Source organism: Gavialis gangeticus, unplaced genomic scaffold (genome assembly GCF_001723915.1).
Source record: "Gavialis gangeticus isolate Ggan-Ray unplaced genomic scaffold, GavGan_comp1, whole genome shotgun sequence".
Lineage (NCBI taxonomy): Eukaryota > Metazoa > Chordata > Crocodylia > Gavialidae > Gavialis > Gavialis gangeticus.
Genome location: NW_017728965.1, coordinates 837,529 through 855,396, shown reverse-complemented (window position 1 = coordinate 855,396; position 17,868 = coordinate 837,529). Strand labels below are relative to the sequence as shown.

At 43.0% G+C, this 17,868-nt stretch overlaps 1 protein-coding gene across 1 annotated transcript in view; it reads right to left on the bottom strand.

Moving 5' to 3' along the window:
• Nucleotides 1–17,868, bottom strand: part of EBF2 (early B-cell factor 2) — a 253,165-nt gene that overhangs the window by 33,404 nt on the left and 201,893 nt on the right. Inside the window, exons 8-10 of the mRNA XM_019504028.1 lie at nucleotides 12,299–12,416; nucleotides 10,438–10,568; nucleotides 9,665–9,791 (exon numbers count right to left, since the gene is read on the bottom strand). Coding sequence (XP_019359573.1) covers nucleotides 9,665–9,791; nucleotides 10,438–10,568; nucleotides 12,299–12,416 — 376 coding nt within the window. The remainder of the gene's footprint in view (nucleotides 1–9,664; nucleotides 9,792–10,437; nucleotides 10,569–12,298; nucleotides 12,417–17,868) is intronic.

The window sequence follows — 17,868 nt, the reverse complement described above, 5'->3', positions numbered from 1 at the left end:
CCATCCTATTCTCATCCACCCACCCCTGTAACCTGTCTAGGTCTGATTACAGCCTATTCCTCCCTTCTAGTGTGCCCACATCCCCCCACATCTTAGTGTCATCGGCAAATTTGAACAGGGTGCTTTTTACCCCTTCGTCCAAGTCACTGATGAAGATGTTGAACAGTGCGGGCCTGCATCTAAGGATTTGGTGACCTGGTCGTAGAAGGCCACCAGGTTGGTCTGACAGGACCTGCCGCTAATGAACCCGTGCTGGTTGCCCCTAAGCACAATCTCCCCTGCTGGCCTCTCGTGGACATGCGCCAGAATAATTTTCTCAAAAATCTTGCCCAGGATCGAGGTAAGACTAACTGGCCTATAGTTTCCTGGGTCCTCCTTCCTCCCCTTTTTGAAGATGGGAACTACATTGGCCCTCTTCCAGTCCTCTGGCACCACACCAGAGCACCACAAGTGCTCATAAAGCTGTGCTAGGGGTCCTGCAGTGACATGCACTGCTTAAATTACATGCCAAGGGCTGGGCAAGAACTAGAGCAGGTCCTGGTCAGGGAGGATGCACCACACTGCTCTGGAGCCTCCTAGAGGAGGCTGCAGCTGCCCTTGACAGAGCAGAGGGCTGAAAAGGGGCTGGGAGCAGCACATCCCCAGGGCTGTTCCTGGCACAAGTGAGTCAGCCCAGTGCCCCTGCCGCAGGTACTCATGGTTCCTGATCCCGGCATGGCTGCTCCCCTGCTGGCCACATAGGAAAACTGAGGCATGGAGTGTGACAGTGTTAAGCGCTTTGTTCTACCTCCCTCTTGTCCATCAGGGCCTGTCACAGACCTTTCACTTGCATGGCTGGTGTGTGACCTACTGCTGGTATGTGTGCCAGCACTGGGAGCCTCATGGGAGCAGAGCTGGGACTCTCCATGAAGGCTCCCTCAGATCAGATCTACAAGGTCCCTTCCGACCCTACTTCTATGATTCTGTGATCATTTGCCTGATGTCACCAGGAGCTGACTCAGGAGCCTCAGAGTGTCATAATACCCCAGCACGGCTTTTCCAAGATGTCTGGGTGTCTGCAGGTGAAGAGAGGTAGGGCTGGCATCCAGCTGTCTGTCCCTTCTGGAAATCCTGCTCAAATGCCCAGCAGAGCCATTGCTCACAATCTGTGCCCCAGCTGGGGATGCTCTGAGTCCGACTGGAGCAGGCACATGCTGGTGCCAGGCCTGATCCTGCCGCACTCTCCTGCTGCGTTACCTCAGCCCATGGGGCTCCTGCACCATATGGTCTGAGGCTTTTACAACAGAGACATTAAAAAACAGCAGCTTTCTTTCCAGGTCTCCTGAGCCACTTTAGAGCAGCCCTGCCTCTGCCCAGCCAGGCTGGGTGAACCAATCAGAGCCCCTGGCAATGCCCCTGTGCCAGGGCTGGCTGGAAGGTTATAAATCTCAGCCCTTGGAAGGGAGCCCTTGCCTGTGGGGGGTCAGTTCCCAGCACAGGCCGAGACAGAGAATCAGGGTTGGCACAAGCTTAGCTCCCAGCTCTATGACACATGGCTCTGAGTCCCTGCAAGGCACCAAGCATGAGCGGCTGACCCAGCAGTCCACTCCCTGCCTGCCTTACCCAGGAGCTGCTTGGAGCCACAGATAGCTTGGCCTGGGAAGAAGCTTCACAAGCACCCATCAGGCCTGATGGCAGCTATCAGTGCCTGTCCTGCTGTTCCCCCAGTAGGTTTGGCACAAGTCCCTGGCCAGCATCCCTAGGTCCAGGTCAGGTCAGGTTGGTCTATCATGTGTGAATCTACCCTGACTTTGGGGGTCACCTGATAAATTACCTCTCCCAGGTCAGGCAGCCTGGGAGGCAGAGTCAGACTCCTGGAAGGGTGTAGGTACTGCGTACCCTCTGCCTTTTGCACAATCAGGACATAGGCAGCTCCTGGAAACCACAACGTTCAGGCCTGACTTACTCCCTGCACTGCCTCCCCCAGGATGTGTCTAAGACTCTCTGTGCCTGACTTAGCCTGCAGTGTACAGCAGGACCTGTGGCTGGAGACAGGTGCGTCCTTGGGGTGGCAGGGTGGGGGAAGCCTGCAGCCAGAAGTGCAGTGAAGCTGTAGGGCTGCAGTGGCTTCTGTTGGGGCTGCTTGCCCTGGGTGCCAGTGGCCCCAGGCATGGCACTCAGGCATGAGTGGGACTGGGACCAGCTGCGCTGGACTGTCAGGAGTGCTAGCTAAGCTCAAAGTAGATGTTGCTGGTAAGTGGTGATTTATGGTTCCACTCAGTTACCTTCAGCCTGTATTAAACAACGTGCAGGGCAGCAGGGCTGGCAGCTGGGGGCCTGTGCCAAACCTGCAGGGGGCTGATGGCTGCGGGTCACTGGGGGAGCAACGGGACAGGTGCTGATAGCCAATGTCACGGCTGGTGGGTGCTTGTGAAACTCCTTCTCAGGACAAGCTATCCATGACTCCAAGCAGCCCCTGGGTAGGGCAGTGGGGAGTGGACTGCTGAGTTGCAAGCGGGACCTCATTCTAGCTCTGGAATGAGCTCTCTGGCTCACTCAATGAAGCTTGCCCCTGCATATATCTGCTTAGGCACTAATTGCAGGCAGGACCTGGTGCAGACTCTAGGGGCATGTCTACATGTGCTATTACCATGCATGAATAAACTGTGGAGTGTATTGCTCCACAGTTTATTGCTCCCATGCTGTTTGAACATGTGCCTAGAAGCAATGAACTCCAGAGCAATAAGCTCCACAGTTTATTCATGGGCAGCACATGGAGCTGGGGCAGAGCAGCCCTGGCTGGCAGGAGGCCCTGGGGGTCAGCCTGCCAGCCCAGGACTGCTCCCACCCAACTCAACTTGCTGCAGAGGGGCTGGCTACAGCACGGGAGAGTTTCTGCACAGGGCTAGCTGGCAGGCATTCCCTGCACTGAAGCACCCTCATGCCCCAGCCAGCCCCTCCAACATGTACACATGCGCTGCTGTGGAGTTTTTTTACTCTGGAGCAGGATAGTACTTATTTAGATAGTGCTATCCTGCTGCAGGGTAAATTAGTTTATGCCAGCCTAACAGGGACACACATGTAGATGCCCAGACATTTACTGCACAGTTACCATTTCATGTAGATGTTCCCTGGGAGGAGCTCATTGCTCCCCTCCTGCCCATGCCTGCTTAGGCACTAATTGGAGCCCTGGCAACAGGCAGGACCTCCTTCAGGTTCCAGGATGAGCTCATTGGCTCCCTTCATGAAAGCTGCTCCTGCCCACACCCACTTAGGCATTAAGTGGAGCCCTAGTTGCAGGCAGGACCTCCTCCAGGCTCTGGGATGAACTCAGTGGCCACCTGAATCAAGATTACTCCCTCCTACACCTACTTAGGCACTAATTGGAGCTCTGGTTGCAGGCAGGGCTTGTTCAGGCTCTGGGAGCAGCTCACTGGTGCCCTCAATCAAGATTGCTCCCTGCCAAGCCTGTTTAGCCACTAAGTGGTCCCTGGGTTGCAAGCAGGACCTGGTTCAGGCTCTGGGAGGGGATCATTGGCCCTGCTGTACCTAGTTCTTAGGCTCTGAATGCATGTTTGGTCACAGACAGGACCTGGTTCAGGCTCTGGGAAGAGCTCACAGGTCCCCTTAATAAAGCTTGCTCATGCCCACGTCTGCTTAGGAACTAATTGGCCCCCCAGAGCCAAAGGCACCAGCATTTTGGGTAGTGGGTTCCTCCAGACCCCATGAATCTTGCCATCCAGGAGGCTACTACCCCACCTCCAAAAGAACGTAGGTGGCTGAGATGGTTTCAAAAAAGAAAAAAAATCACACTTGAGTAATTCAAACTTTGACAAGACCCAGAGGCAGTACTTTTTCTCCATTCATCTCAATGGCAACTTACTCAGCTAGCCTATGATAACAACGCTTGCATTTGAAGTACTTGCTGCTTCACTCCCCATGAAAACACATAAGACTGGAGGAGAAGGAACGTGTTAATGAAGATCTGACAAACAGCCCACACAACATGTGAGACCAGGCTTTGACCATGATCTACTCTGTACAGTATCTTATAGATGGAGCCTGTTTTGTGGATATGCTTTGGAAAAATGCCACCACTTTTCGTTTTTTTTCTAGTCTGATCCCTGCCTCATACACTCAAAGCAGCCCTTCATTTATGACAAGTACACTCAGGCATCTGATGTACTGACAAAGTTTTTACCAGCCGTGTACTGGTTCCCCCTATTAGAATGTCCTTTGTAGGATTAGGAGGTAGAGCAGCTGCCTTCTTCATCAACTGATTTCATATCACTCATGTACTTGACAAGGCCAGTTCCTACAGCTAGCTCTATCTGTGTACGTACAACTTCCTATAGGCAGATAACTGGGTATTGGCAGCATTTCACAAGACTTCAAAACAGCTCCTCCTGCACTGGGCAACTTCTACAGATACCCACAGAGCACAACCTGATGAGAATTCACAGTAGCCCACAGTCTTATGTTGCAATGCTCTGGTAAGTTTATCCCATGAAGAATTTTCTGAATGGCATTCAAATTTACTTACAAAATTTTCCCCATACACAATTTTATAGGTTACTTTCTCTATGACAACCTATGCAGAAAGTTGTGATTAAGTTGAAGATCTGGGAGCAAGGTCTTTAGGGTGGTACAAATTGATCTTAACATCAGTGAAGCTACCTTGACTTACAGCAGTTGAGAACAGTATGCGTTCCACAGGTAGCAGTGAAAAACAAACGTCTTCCTATGCCAAAAAGGAAGGTTGATGAAAGTGTGGTAACTCAGAACCCTGAGTTGTGGATGTAGCCTTCATTTACAGCTTTCACTTTGTTAAACTTACTAATTTTTTCTTACAAGTGGTATATTATTTCTTTCTGCCATATATGGCTGTGTGTGTGTGTGTGCGTAATCACATGTAATCTTATTTTTCATCTATATATATAAAAGGAAATGTAGTCTGTATGTATGTATGTTTGTTTATAACTCAAGAATGGCTTGTCCTATCTACTCCAAACCTTCTAAAATCACTGAATACCACCCACAGAAAATTATAAGCGGGTTATTTTTCACTTTACCCTTTTGGGGGGTTCCACTGACAGGGATTACTTTGCTTCTCAGAAAATAAACTGGGACCACTCCAGTTTGGATGCAGTGAATTCATTTCAACTGTCAGTTATTATACTGACTCTTCCCTTTTTTTTTCCAACTCATTTGTCATTATTATATTGACGCTTGCCTTGCTTTCACTCCACGTTAAATATTAAATGTTAAATATGTTGTATTTTGTTCTTTAAAAATAAACAATATTTTTGACCTAAATATGCTGTACTAAGTTATCTGAAAATAAACAAACACTGCAATTACAAAAATAACAACCTGGGTGAAGAATGGGTACTTCAGCTAGTTATATATATAATTAAACCCACATCAAATTTTATAAAGTGGCTCATCAAACCTTTTTTGTTTCTGTAGGGTTTTTAGAGCAGTTTCTATGAGCCCCATTGGCTTCAATCTATAAAAGAGTTTTCCATCTGGGATCCTAATGGAAAAGTCTACACATCTCATTTTAGGGATGAGAGGAATTTGATGGCTGAATTGCAGCACCTTCTATGATAGCACTTAAGAATGGAAATGCTGACAGAACAAGAAATACAGTATTGCTAACACAGCACAACTTTGTTAGTAGCTTATCAGAAATACATATTATATTATAATAAATACATATTATATAACAGCTCCACTGTGACACTTAGATTTACCCTTCATATTTACCTCTTACTTTTATACTTGTCTCTTTAATAGTTTTATCACTACCTTCTTTAAACAATACAAATATGTTGTAGCTTAAAAAGAAACTTGATGTATAATCAGGTCAAACATTAGATTAATATTTACTTTTATATTAAAAGTTGAATCTTAGGCAACCATGAACTTCAAGCTACTTAAACTGTTGCTTTTCAATCTCCATTTTCTTATAAAGGGTCTGAACATTTTTCTGGGTAAGGAGCTGAGTTGGGACTAAAACTTTAGCTTCAGTTCCCAGCCCTGCCACAGACTTTATGCATGATATGGGTCACATTCCTTAACTTCTCTATGGCTCTGTCCTCCATTTCCCTTTGTTCTCCATTTCCTTCCAATTTAGGTAGTAAAAGCTTCAGGTCTGTTTCTTATTATGTGTACAGGTAGTGCCTGGAACAGTGAAGCCCTGATCGTAGCTGGAGTCTCTAGACTCAATTTTAGAATAAAATAATAATTATTATGCATCTGATTTGCCTGTATCCAGGTATTCAATACTTCCAACACTTCTTGGCTTTTATTTAGCACCTTTCATCTGAGGATCTCATGGCACTTTATAAAAAACAGTAGCTTAGCACAATGGGATCCTGATATTATTGGAAGTCTTTTGGCTCTACTGTAATTAATAACAACAGATACACAATCTTCCCCCACTCATCAGCTTGCCAGACTTTGCATTCATTGACCTTCTGATCAAGTTGTGAAGACTTATGTATTTTTTAGGAGTACTGTCTAATGGCAACTCAGTAAAAGGGCATGTGTTTAAAGGAGGGTTCCTCCACCTTCTCAGAGTGTGGGCCACTACTCAAGAAAAAAGATGCCATCTGAAGCAACCTCCCCTTGAATTTGCCACCGTGCAAGCAAGCATATAGCATTTGTAGCAAATAAAACAGGTGCTTTTTAATGCTTCCTTGATATTCTATTTTAGATGTCTTACTTTCCACAAAAGACAGACTATTCTGTAGTGTCTTAGGAATTACTTCACTTGAAATACAGCCCCCTTCAGTTGGCTACAATCCTCCACCCAAGAAGTGGCAGTATTCACTGATGCTGTAAGTATAGTTTCTGAAGAGCAATAGATGGAAGGGGTACTATGGGGACATGAAAATCTTATTAAAACTTACTGCATTTGGTCATAGCAGGCTTCTGACACCACAGCCACAGCAGGTAAAGAAAAATCCATTGTGTTATTTTCATACATTGGAAATTGTTTTTACTGTTATTAAGCAGCAACAGAGACTTAGGACAATTGATTATACCAAGTGAACCTATTCCATAACGGCTCTGTTTATTATTTTGCCAGCCATAATAGGAAAACTACAAGTTCTTGGGTAGACAAACTGAACACTTGGCTGCTTTTACCTTAGCTCAAGCACCTCGGCCCCTTGTGCTAAAATGGCGTTTTCTAACATATCTGAACAGATATCCCCATGCTAATAACATCAGTAAAATAAAACGTGTTTTCCTTTCTTATTTCTGCTATTTGCTGTATTTACATCTTTATGTTCTAATTAACATGTCAAGTAGAGGTGGTACCCTTTTGTTCCAGCCCTCTTTACATGGTATAGGTAACGTTGCTCCCAAGAGATTTCCAAGGAAATGGGGGAAAATATTTTCCATATTATGAACACATCGCCCTATTGTATTTATTTCTTCCTTATTATGGCCCCAGTTCTGCAAAGGCATAAGCACATGAGTAGTCCAATCAACAGGCATGAGAATTACTTGGGTGCATCCAACTTCCCAGGACCAGGGCCTAAATAACTAGAAAGTGCCATAGAATTTTAAACTTTTCTTCTCTGACTACTCCTCAGCCGCATCTACATGTGCATTTCAGTGTGGAGTAGACTAGCTGCAGAGTAAAGCGTCACCATCTACACATGCAATAGTATTAGGCCACAGTAAACTAATTAACACTGCTGTAACAGTACTATCTTACAGCGGAGTAATTAACTGCGATTAAATGCACGAGAAGATACTGACTTTGGGCACAAATTGCACCCGGTCAGCACAGGCAGAAGGAGGCCAGACAGCTCTGCACTTTCAGCACCTTTGTGCTGCAGCCAGCCCCTCCAGTGCCATCACCCAAAATCCTGGGCAGAGCAGGGCAGGAACAGCCTTGGCATAAACTGCCCCTGCCCCAGCTCAAATTGCCACTGTCCCAGATGCACATGTAGACGGTGCACCTGGGAGTAGTTTGCTCTGGCTCAAACTGCTCTGGAGTTGATTGCTTTGAATTTATTGCACATGTAGACACATCCCTCAAGTAGTAACAAACTGTCTCTTGCAAAGGAAAGCAGCATGTCAGACCTACTCCTCATCCTTCAGCCTTTTAATAAGTAAAATCAAGGTGGCTGCCAGTTCATATACGGCTTGCTAAGCATGAGTTCCTTATGCTTTTCCCCCTATCTTGTTTCTGTTAAACATAATTACATTTCTGTGCAGATTTGAGATCACGACGTTTTTGCTTTTAGTTATCTGCTAGTTAAGTTAGCTGCCCTCAGTCTGTTCAGATAAGAATTTTCTCCTTCCTCAGAGCAGGTTGAATCAGAGCAGACTCTTTGGAGGGAATTTGTTAAAAATCTAATGAATAGATCCTAATCTCATATGTGTTGGTAGAGATCCAGAAGTACTTCTTGTGCCTTAAAGGAGTTAGTCTGCTGCAAGCTCAAATTTCGCTGGACATCTTTCCAGTCTTCAGTAGACTTTGAACCAGATCTCTATATTTTAATCTCACTGAGACAAGGACTGGGTTTTATTATTTGTCTCTAGAATACCGAATACTTTATTTGACTAAGATTAAAGTGTTGTTGTTCTATGACTATATCTCTAAATTGCGATCATTACTAGAACTTGTGAAAAGCTAGAAAAAAATAGGATTTTTAATTTATTGCTGCTTTTCACAACATTTATACTTTATAAAAATAAGTCAACATTTACTTAAATATTTTCCAGTATTTGAAAGATTCTGACCAGCTACATGTTTCCTGTATACCTCCTAAATTGTTATACAGTTTCTGGGTTTACTTTTTTATTATTAATATTGCTGGTTGCTTAGGTCTTCAGTGAGATTTTTTTGGGTTGAATATCAAATTAACACATCAAAAAGTTGTCAAACTCAATATTCAAGAACATTTATCTAGCTCTAATGGCATTAAGGTAAAACTGTCCTTTAAAATTTAAAATTCATAGGGGCGTAAAACTTTCATATGCATATCACATCCATATACCACATTACTACAGCTACTAATGGCTAAACATGATTCTTCTTTAGTTCCAGTGACTTTTCTCTAGGTTTATAGGTAAATTTTGTGTGTGTGTGTGTGTGTGTGTGTACGCGCACATGTGCATGCACATACACGTGCACACACACACACGTATCCATGTTCTCCTGCTGCCAGATGTACATGTGGGATACTAAGCTAGTTAATAATCCATTTATAAATAAAAAAAAGCAATCAAGATTTATTTTGCACTGAACTCATTGGCTTGTTTAGATACAAGATATTCTCTCCATCTCCAGGGACTCTCCTGAAAATGAGAGGTTACCCCCAGCAAGGGAGAAATGTAAAATAAATACTGTTATAAATAAAACATCTTCCAGTATGTAAGGCAGTGCTATCAAGTTACTGTATACTTAATATATCTATAGAAAGACCCATAGTGTAACAGCATAAGCTTTAATCTGCAAAAAAGCATTAACATATGTAGTAATAGTCCCTTAAAACCTCTAGACAATAATGAAGCTATCTCCTTACACTTCCAAACACATCCAATAGCAAACTGGTTTTCAAGCAGCATGCGGCAATATGAAATAAGGAGTTGTCAATATTAGTTACCAAAAGAAAGACCCTCACTTTCCAACTCTCCCCTGTAAATCATGTTCACTTACCTGTGTAAATAAACCTGCCTGGAGCTCCTTTGCAAAACTGTTTTGATTTATATGATAGTGTAACTTCGACTACACCAGGGATGTGACGAGGGGGGGTCTGGACTCGAATGGCATGAGGTGTGATCAACTGGGAAACAGCAGAAAGGGAAAAGCAGTTATGGAAAGATGTAGGTATTTTCCCTCCCTCCCCATCCATCCACTCCCAGGTTGTGTTTCTTAGGCAAACATTCTTCACTAACTACTTCATAGGACTTGCCCAATTCCACTGCCCTGGTAGTACATGCGGTGCAGTATCTTGTCTTCAACAGCTATGCAAAGTGTTTCAGAGAAGGGTGTGAGAATTTCTCCCTCCCTGCCTCGCATAAGGAAACTACTAGGTAAATTGCCATCAGGGAAAATTTCTTCCTTACCCCAACCCCAGATAGCTAGCTGTGGGTTTATCTCCTGAAGCTTGAACTTTTGTTTCTCTTACAAAATTCTTGGATTTTATTTTTGGTTTTAATCCTGAACTGTTAAATCCATTTTTTTTTTTTTTTTTTTTTTAATCCTATTACACCATTGGTCCACATGATAAAAATACAGCTATGAGTTTCATGGACTGTGTGTTGGGTGAAAAAGTGTTTCCTGTAAGCAGTTTTCTTGTAGATAGATTTTCTTGTATTCTTATAAAAAATGGACCAATACAAGTCCCCCCATGTTCCTTCTCTCCATTAGCAATGTGAGGGGATACAGATTCTGAATCTGCTTAGTAATAGGAGGTAACATTTGCTTACCTCGCTCCATACAAGCATGGTCCCAAATACAACTTGCAGCCCATCGAAAAAGTTGTCTCCTATGATGATTACCATGGCTCCCCCTGTAGTCCAGCCTTCACTTGGGCTAATAGCTTTGATGCATGGGGTGGCTAAATGAAAAACAACAATAGTGGCAGGTTACTTTTTCTACAACTTGTTTCAAGGCTGGTTACAACTGATGTACAGCTGATGTAACCTACTGGAACAGATAACCACAGCAGCTACTTGCACTCCTTTCAAGCTAGGACCAGCTGCCCTGATACAAATCAGAGCTTAGAGCGGCCGGGCCTCCCTATTTATAGAGGTTCTGCACTGCTTCAGCTGCACTGCTGCACAGATTCCCATTGCTGTTGAGGCCTTGAACAAGTACCTTCAATTTGTTCACCCTTAAAGGTTGATTATCCTTCCAAGGAATCAAAAATAAATACAGAATACATACATATATACATACATACAATGTGTTCTCTGTTTGCTGGTGTTAATTACTTTCCTACTCATTACTGGCATTTAACATTTTGCCATTAAACCTAATAAGCCAACTGTAGTGTGTGTAAAAATGAACACTTAAATGACTCTGTTGAGGCTGCTGTAGAAATACTTATTAGCATACAATCACAGGAGCAAAAAAATGAAAACATGCAGAAGGCAGGATGTGTTAAAATGCACTGTGTTTACCAATGGGTTAAAGAGATGGAAATATCTCATGCTTCCTCCAATTCCTATAAAAAACAGTATCTAATCATTTTCTTGACTTTATGGAATAGGTTTTTTATCCTCTCTTCCATATGTTTAAGGCCCCTGGACTATACATCCCATCAGGAACCCAATATGGTTTCCAGGCCATAACCAAAGTCAATCCATCACTCCATTCCCAATGTTGACAGGGTCAGAGGTGAAGGGGAACTTTGGCAGGGCTCCAAAAACATGAGACTCCTTTGAACAGCCAGTCAATCACATCCAATCAGTCAAGGAAAAACTGGATGGCTTCCTAGGCTTGGAATCCTGGGAGTTTCCTTCTACCATTTCACTGCCCGCTGGGGGAGAATTAACACCGCTCCAAATTCTTTACTGATTCAATCATTTTCTTCCAGTTCATTAATTCTTCTTTAGGTTGGTACAGGGCACATTTAAGAAGCAGGGCAACAAAACATTATAATGAAATAATAACGTTGCTTGTCTCTTCTACTAACATCATAAGCTCTTCTCACTTTCACTAGCTGCAGGGGAAGTGGGAGGTAGACAGAGATAGGATTGTTTTTTTAAGTGGTGCCTGTATAAAAAAAGGTGGAGCGTGTGGATGGGATTGAGCTGGAGAGAGAAGGGGTTGTCCCAGTTTGAAGTTTAACAGATACCAAAATTTCTAATGGCTTTATTCTACCCCAAGAACTGTGGTGTAGTGTATAGACAACTGTATGATTCGTACTTGGCCATACAAACTGAAGTCTGTTAGTGTTGGTTTCCTTCTGTGAACTGTTATGCTTTGCACATGGTTTGTTTAAGAGAACCAGTGCCACCCTTTCATACATATCTCGTAAGGTTTTTGTTAAACTAAGATATCATGTTGTTTAATTTGCTTTGGAATCAAAACTAGCCCCGCTGAGCATTAAATCTGAAATTCAGGTAGCATTTAAACATCTTTACACTGTTCTCATCTTCACAGGACAGGCTAAGTAGTTAGTGGGCTGGACAGTCAATCTCTTAGATATAAGAGGGGCCACATTTTGCACTTTTCCCCACTCTTCTGTCCAGAAAACCCTAAGGGGGTAGTTCCTTGTCCCACCCTTAAAACAGAAACTCAAATGCAGAGAATGTTTTCCAGGCTTCAGAGAAAGTCCTGTACCTTCTGAGGGGTCAAGTCTCCTTGCCCTCCGCCCATGCTTGGAGTTGTTATGAACAAACATGTTGTCAGATACCGCCAATACATGTCCATCAACGTTCACAGTTGTTGATAACACAACCTGGATAATTAAAGGAGAGAGAAAAAAAGGCTGGTAAACTAGTTCTTTTGTGTATTTATGCTTGTAATGTATTCAGTACTCAACCAAGTTAAAAACCTATTCTGTTTGTTAAATATAATCATCTCTTGCAGGGTATATTCCCTAACAAAGGGGAGAAAAGTTGTTTCAGCGTCTATTGAATTCCATTTAACATGGTTCAGACAACACCTTCAGCATGCATAGTATGATGAAACAGCAACTGCAGGTGGTCCTATGTTTGGTTTCTTGTGATGTTCTGTAGCTACAAGATAAGAGGAGTGATGCTGTGCTGGATTGGGCCTGTGGATGCCTTCCTCCCCCCATGCTGCACAGGTCCCAGACCAACCAGAGTAGGCAGTACATGTAGCTTGTGTCCCAGAGCAGCTGGGGCAGGCACCACAGGTGGCTTTTGTCCTGGCCCCTGCATGCAGGACTGGTATGACGCACATCATGTGTGGTATGTGGGTCAACTCAAGACCTGAGGGTAACACCTGGGACTATGCAGGCTATATCTTTGACACCCCTGGCATAGCTGAGAGCAAAGAGGTAATGTGCTCTCTGTTCTGTACAGGCCCTTTTAATGTGTCCCAACCTGGCTGCCTTCTGACAAAGCCCAGGTAAACATCTACTGGATGGATTGTTATTCATTTTCATTCTGTGCACTCTGAGATATGTCCTTAACCCCATTAGAAGAAATGTCTAGCTATCATAAAGAATGTGCATCTTTTTAGAGCCTTATTAGATCTTCAACTCATGGAAGTCCATGTAGCTCCACTGACTTCGTATCAGCTACTTCAGTTCACAGATGTAGATGTAACCCCACATGTGCATATGCACTTTAAAGATGTACTTATGCAATTGGTAAAAGGATATCAGGCTTTAATTGTTGATAAAAAGTACTCAGCACACAGTAGGAGAAACCTGGCCCTGCTGTAGGATTTTGCTGATTTAAAGAAAGTGCGTGTGCTCTCACTCTTACTTTCTTAAAGACAAGTTTAATTCATTCCAAAAGGCTCTTGTCATACTGTACATTATTTCTCATGCATTCCTGTCACAAAATGTGTTGCTTTTATGTGCCAGCTGATTTCATCATTGCACATTTGGGTGGAGCAAGACTCTGTTCCAAAGTGAACATTTCCCACATGACATAGCTGAACCCACACAGATGCACTTCATTATTTTCTGTTAAACAATGGAAATACATGTTAGTCTCTAGCTGGCCATGCAGACCATAGTGTGGTAACAGGGGAATAAACCTGAATTATGCCAGTGCCTGAAATATTTATGACAAGATTTTAAATTGCAAACAAATGTAAATCAAAAAGGATATTTTGTGTGTGTGTATACACACCCACAATTACATTTATATACAACTATATAATACACAAAAACCCAACCACATACCCAGTATGTATATATAATATAACACTGATCTATCCCAATTATACATAATATATTTCAATATACACAAGCACACTGTATACAAGTTACATGTGCGTGCAAGTATGTAAGTGTTACATAAGATACTTTTTGCACTGTTAGTGTTCTAAAACTCCCTGCAGTGCAGGTGGTGACTTCGAGGAGAGCCTTCAGTCTTGCCAGGTACTGAGCACAGTGGGCAGGAATTGCTCATATCCAAGAGTGGTTCCACTGTGGCACCTCTCAAGATCATCACTGGGAAGTGGCACCTCACAGGCTGGGGCCAAAAGAACACAAATGAAACCATTCTTAGAGGTAGTCCCACAGTGCAGAATTTGGTCTGGAACTGAGTTTTCCCAAAGTTTTCAACTGTGCTTTGTCCTGACATTTTGTTCAAGCCCTCCTTAGACATTTCTGAAATTCAGGAAAAGAGATCTTTGTCCTTCTCCTTTTATCTAGGCTAAACAGTAAGGACACCTTAGATTATGGATGCAAGGTTACTAGAGAGCTAGACTGAGTTCCATTTTGTCCCTTCACCTGGTGAAGATAAACAATTAAATTGTTTAATACTGAAGATTAAAACCCAGTGTTTTAAGAAGAAAAGGAAGAGGAATGTGCATTCCACCATAGTCTCTAACTCCCAGGCCCTCCCCTTTCACAAGCCAACTACTTTCCCCCTGTGAGTATTTCCTGGGTCATGGAGGGTGACCCTTTCCATCTGGAATCAATCAGTCAACTCCTGACAACTTCCTGAAACACCTCACTCCATTTCCTGTTCTCTCCCCCTTCTCTCTTTCCTCCTGGTTTGCTTCACTCTTCAAAACTGCAGGCCACAGCAGCTTAATGTTAGAGGGTCAGACACAGTTAGACTCCAAAACACTACACAAGAACACCTTTGACCTTCAAAAATCTTTACATCTTAGCTAAACAAATCAAGGTCAACATTTCTTACCATTACCTTATTAACCATTTATATGTATTTTCACCAATGTCTTCTGAAGGCATATCCATCAGTATCACTCGTCATTCTAAGATCATAACACACACTGAGATTTTTCTTTAGATGTATTTAGGGCTGGTATAAGTTCCTTGTAGATGCTGATATAATTTACTTGGAGATGCAAGTCCTCAGATTTGCTACAACTCCAGCAAATTGCCCTCTGCCATGGTGTCCAATTCCTGACCTAATAGGACCACCTCTTCTGATGAGTTGATAGTTCCACCTCTATGCCCATTTGATTGATCTTCCTTTCGTTAAGATCACTGATTAGTTTCAGTGTTGTGACTGTGGTGAATTCTAGGCCACAGGGAATGGAATAAAAACACCAATATATTTCCTACAGGCCAGTCAATACCCTTTAGTGGCTAAGGGCTTGTGGTCACAGCTGGTCCGGACTAGACCTGAACTAAAAACATGTTGCTCCCCAATTGCCTGAGTTATCCAGTCCTGTGAACAATGGCATTAGCAGAATATCCAAAGTCTGTAGTGGTTTGTCCAGCTGAAATAGGAAAACATCTAGGCAATATACTATTCCTTCACTGATCTGAATCTAGATTCCCACCAGAATAATGGAGACAGACTTGAAGCCTACTAAGTTGTTTTTTTGGCAGTTCCTAAGAGTCTCTTTGCTACTCTGAAGGTTTCCTCTTTTTGGCTCTGAGGTCACAGACATCAGATAATCATTCCCTTGCAATATCAGAAACCTTTACTCACTGCATCTCTGCAGCATTCTCATTTCCCAGCTGGATTATTATAATGCACTCTCTGCATGAAGACCACACTGAGGCTTCAGAGCACAGCAGTGCTACCCATCTTTATCATATTAAAAATGGGATCCATAAGCTGACCTGTCCCTTTGGCTTCCAAGCATGATTTCAAATGCCAGTTCTAATTTACAGATCTGTACCTGGGTACCTTAGAGATTACCTCTCTTGCTTCCCACTTCTGACAGTGGAGATCAGTCTAGATGGCTTTGATTAACAGCCTCAAGTTTTAAACCTTGGACTCCTGCAGCTGGACATTTGCAACTGCAAGTCTTTATTATTTCATCCCCCTTTACTGGAGGGAGCCAATTTCAATAAAGTTAGGGTGATAACAGAGGAGTGTTCTTGAGCCATATTAAAGGTGTGTTGCAAAACTAGCTGGTGTTATCAAATGCCTCACAACCCTGAGAAGAATGGTACTACACATGCAAAGTACTCTTTCTTTCACATACTTGTCACTTCTGTACTTTCATAGTCCCAAACCCTTGCCATTCTAAATTATAACTCTGTACACACACACACATACAATGTCACACATTACTGAAGTACAGGTTTTCCTCGCTGTATGTGGGTTCTGTATGTGCGAATTTGCTCTTATGCACTGACCCTTTTTATACCAAAAATTCGTTATATGTGAGGTAAATTCACGCTTATGCGATCAGTGTGGTGGAAGCCAGCAGTCAGCTGCTTTGTGTGGTGCATTATGGGAGTGACATGCACCAAAATATAGTCTCCTGTGTGGATCTGTGCTCCTCGCTCGTTGTCTGTGATGTGTTTCTGTAGTTGCCATCCTCCTTATGACTTCTAAGCGTCCCACTAGCTTACTGCTACCTCTGTCTCCTACTGTCTGGTGCTGATGAATACCAAAATTGTCTTGTAGAAGTGGTAGAATTGGGTCTGGGGGTCAGTACAGCCAAGGGCCTGGAACATATCCCTATTTGTTACACTGTAAAGTGGGTTCCCTTTATGCGAATATAAATTATGCACCGTTTTCCAGGAATGCATGTACAGCATAAAGCAAGGGAAGCCTCCATCTCAATATATACACTCATTTCCATATGCATACTTACTCACCAAGCACACATACAGTTACATGCAACACATCTGTGTAAATCATCTCTCAAAAAAAGCTCTGCTTCCATTCCAAGTGTGGAAAAAGTTCTTTATGACATCTTACATCTGGAAACAATATTGAATTCCTGATGCACTTTCCTTTACAACCATGTAGTCACAGTACCATATTATTTTAACTTTTCCAAAGAATAACTATTATGTAAATTTTTTAAATTATTATCATTTTCCAGCTGAGTGAATGAAAATATAATATGTGCCAGGCTTCATCCTGTTGTCTTCACTCTGACAAAACTCCCATTGATGTCATTGGCAGTTTTGGTTCAACGAGTAATTCAGGAGTAGACATTTAGTATTCTGTTTGCTGCATAGTTGGATTCAGGATGGGCAACACAATCTACAAAAATGCCAGCAACCTCTCTTTGCACAAAACTTCTATTGATTTCAATGAGGCGTTCCACACTTAGAGTTTGCTCCTGCAGTGAAATCCACATAGGCACAGGGGACTGTCCACATGACCTCATTTCAGGAAAGGGGCCTAAGAGGGACGACTACATTCTCTAGCACATTAAAACATATCAGATGTATGAATTCCTAAAATGTGTTTAGCCTTTCTCATACACAAAGGGATGAGCTGATCCAACCAACCACAGTTCAGGAAGGAATCTCCCCAGGTATATGAGATTCTTCTCCATTTCTGCTTTCCTCTTGCACCATCCCCTGCTCCCCTCCCAGTGAACTAAGGTAGAAAACCTGGTAGTGGATATCTCACAATAATATTTCTGGCAAACTGACAGAGTGCTGCTCTTTCTGGGGTTTTTGTCATTATAAATTGCAGCATTACACAGTAATTTGTGATTACAGAGCATATTCTGTGGCCCATATCTTTTCTGAACTAGGACCATGCTGTAGGATCTGCTTAATCAGAACAGTCCTGGAGCAAGCAGAATTCCCAAACAACAGGTGGCTAGTGCTTTAGCTGTGAGTCTCAGCTGAAGCATTTGAATTACAGGGCGTTTATACACATGCTCCAGGAGTATGTGTTGGGGGGCGGGGAGGTGCTTTAATTAGAGCAGCTCTGAGAGACAGCAGACTCTCCAGCAGACTTAATTAATCAATTAATGAAGTCTGCTCCAATGCACTGGAATTATAACACATCAGAGCAGCCTTTTTGCACGTG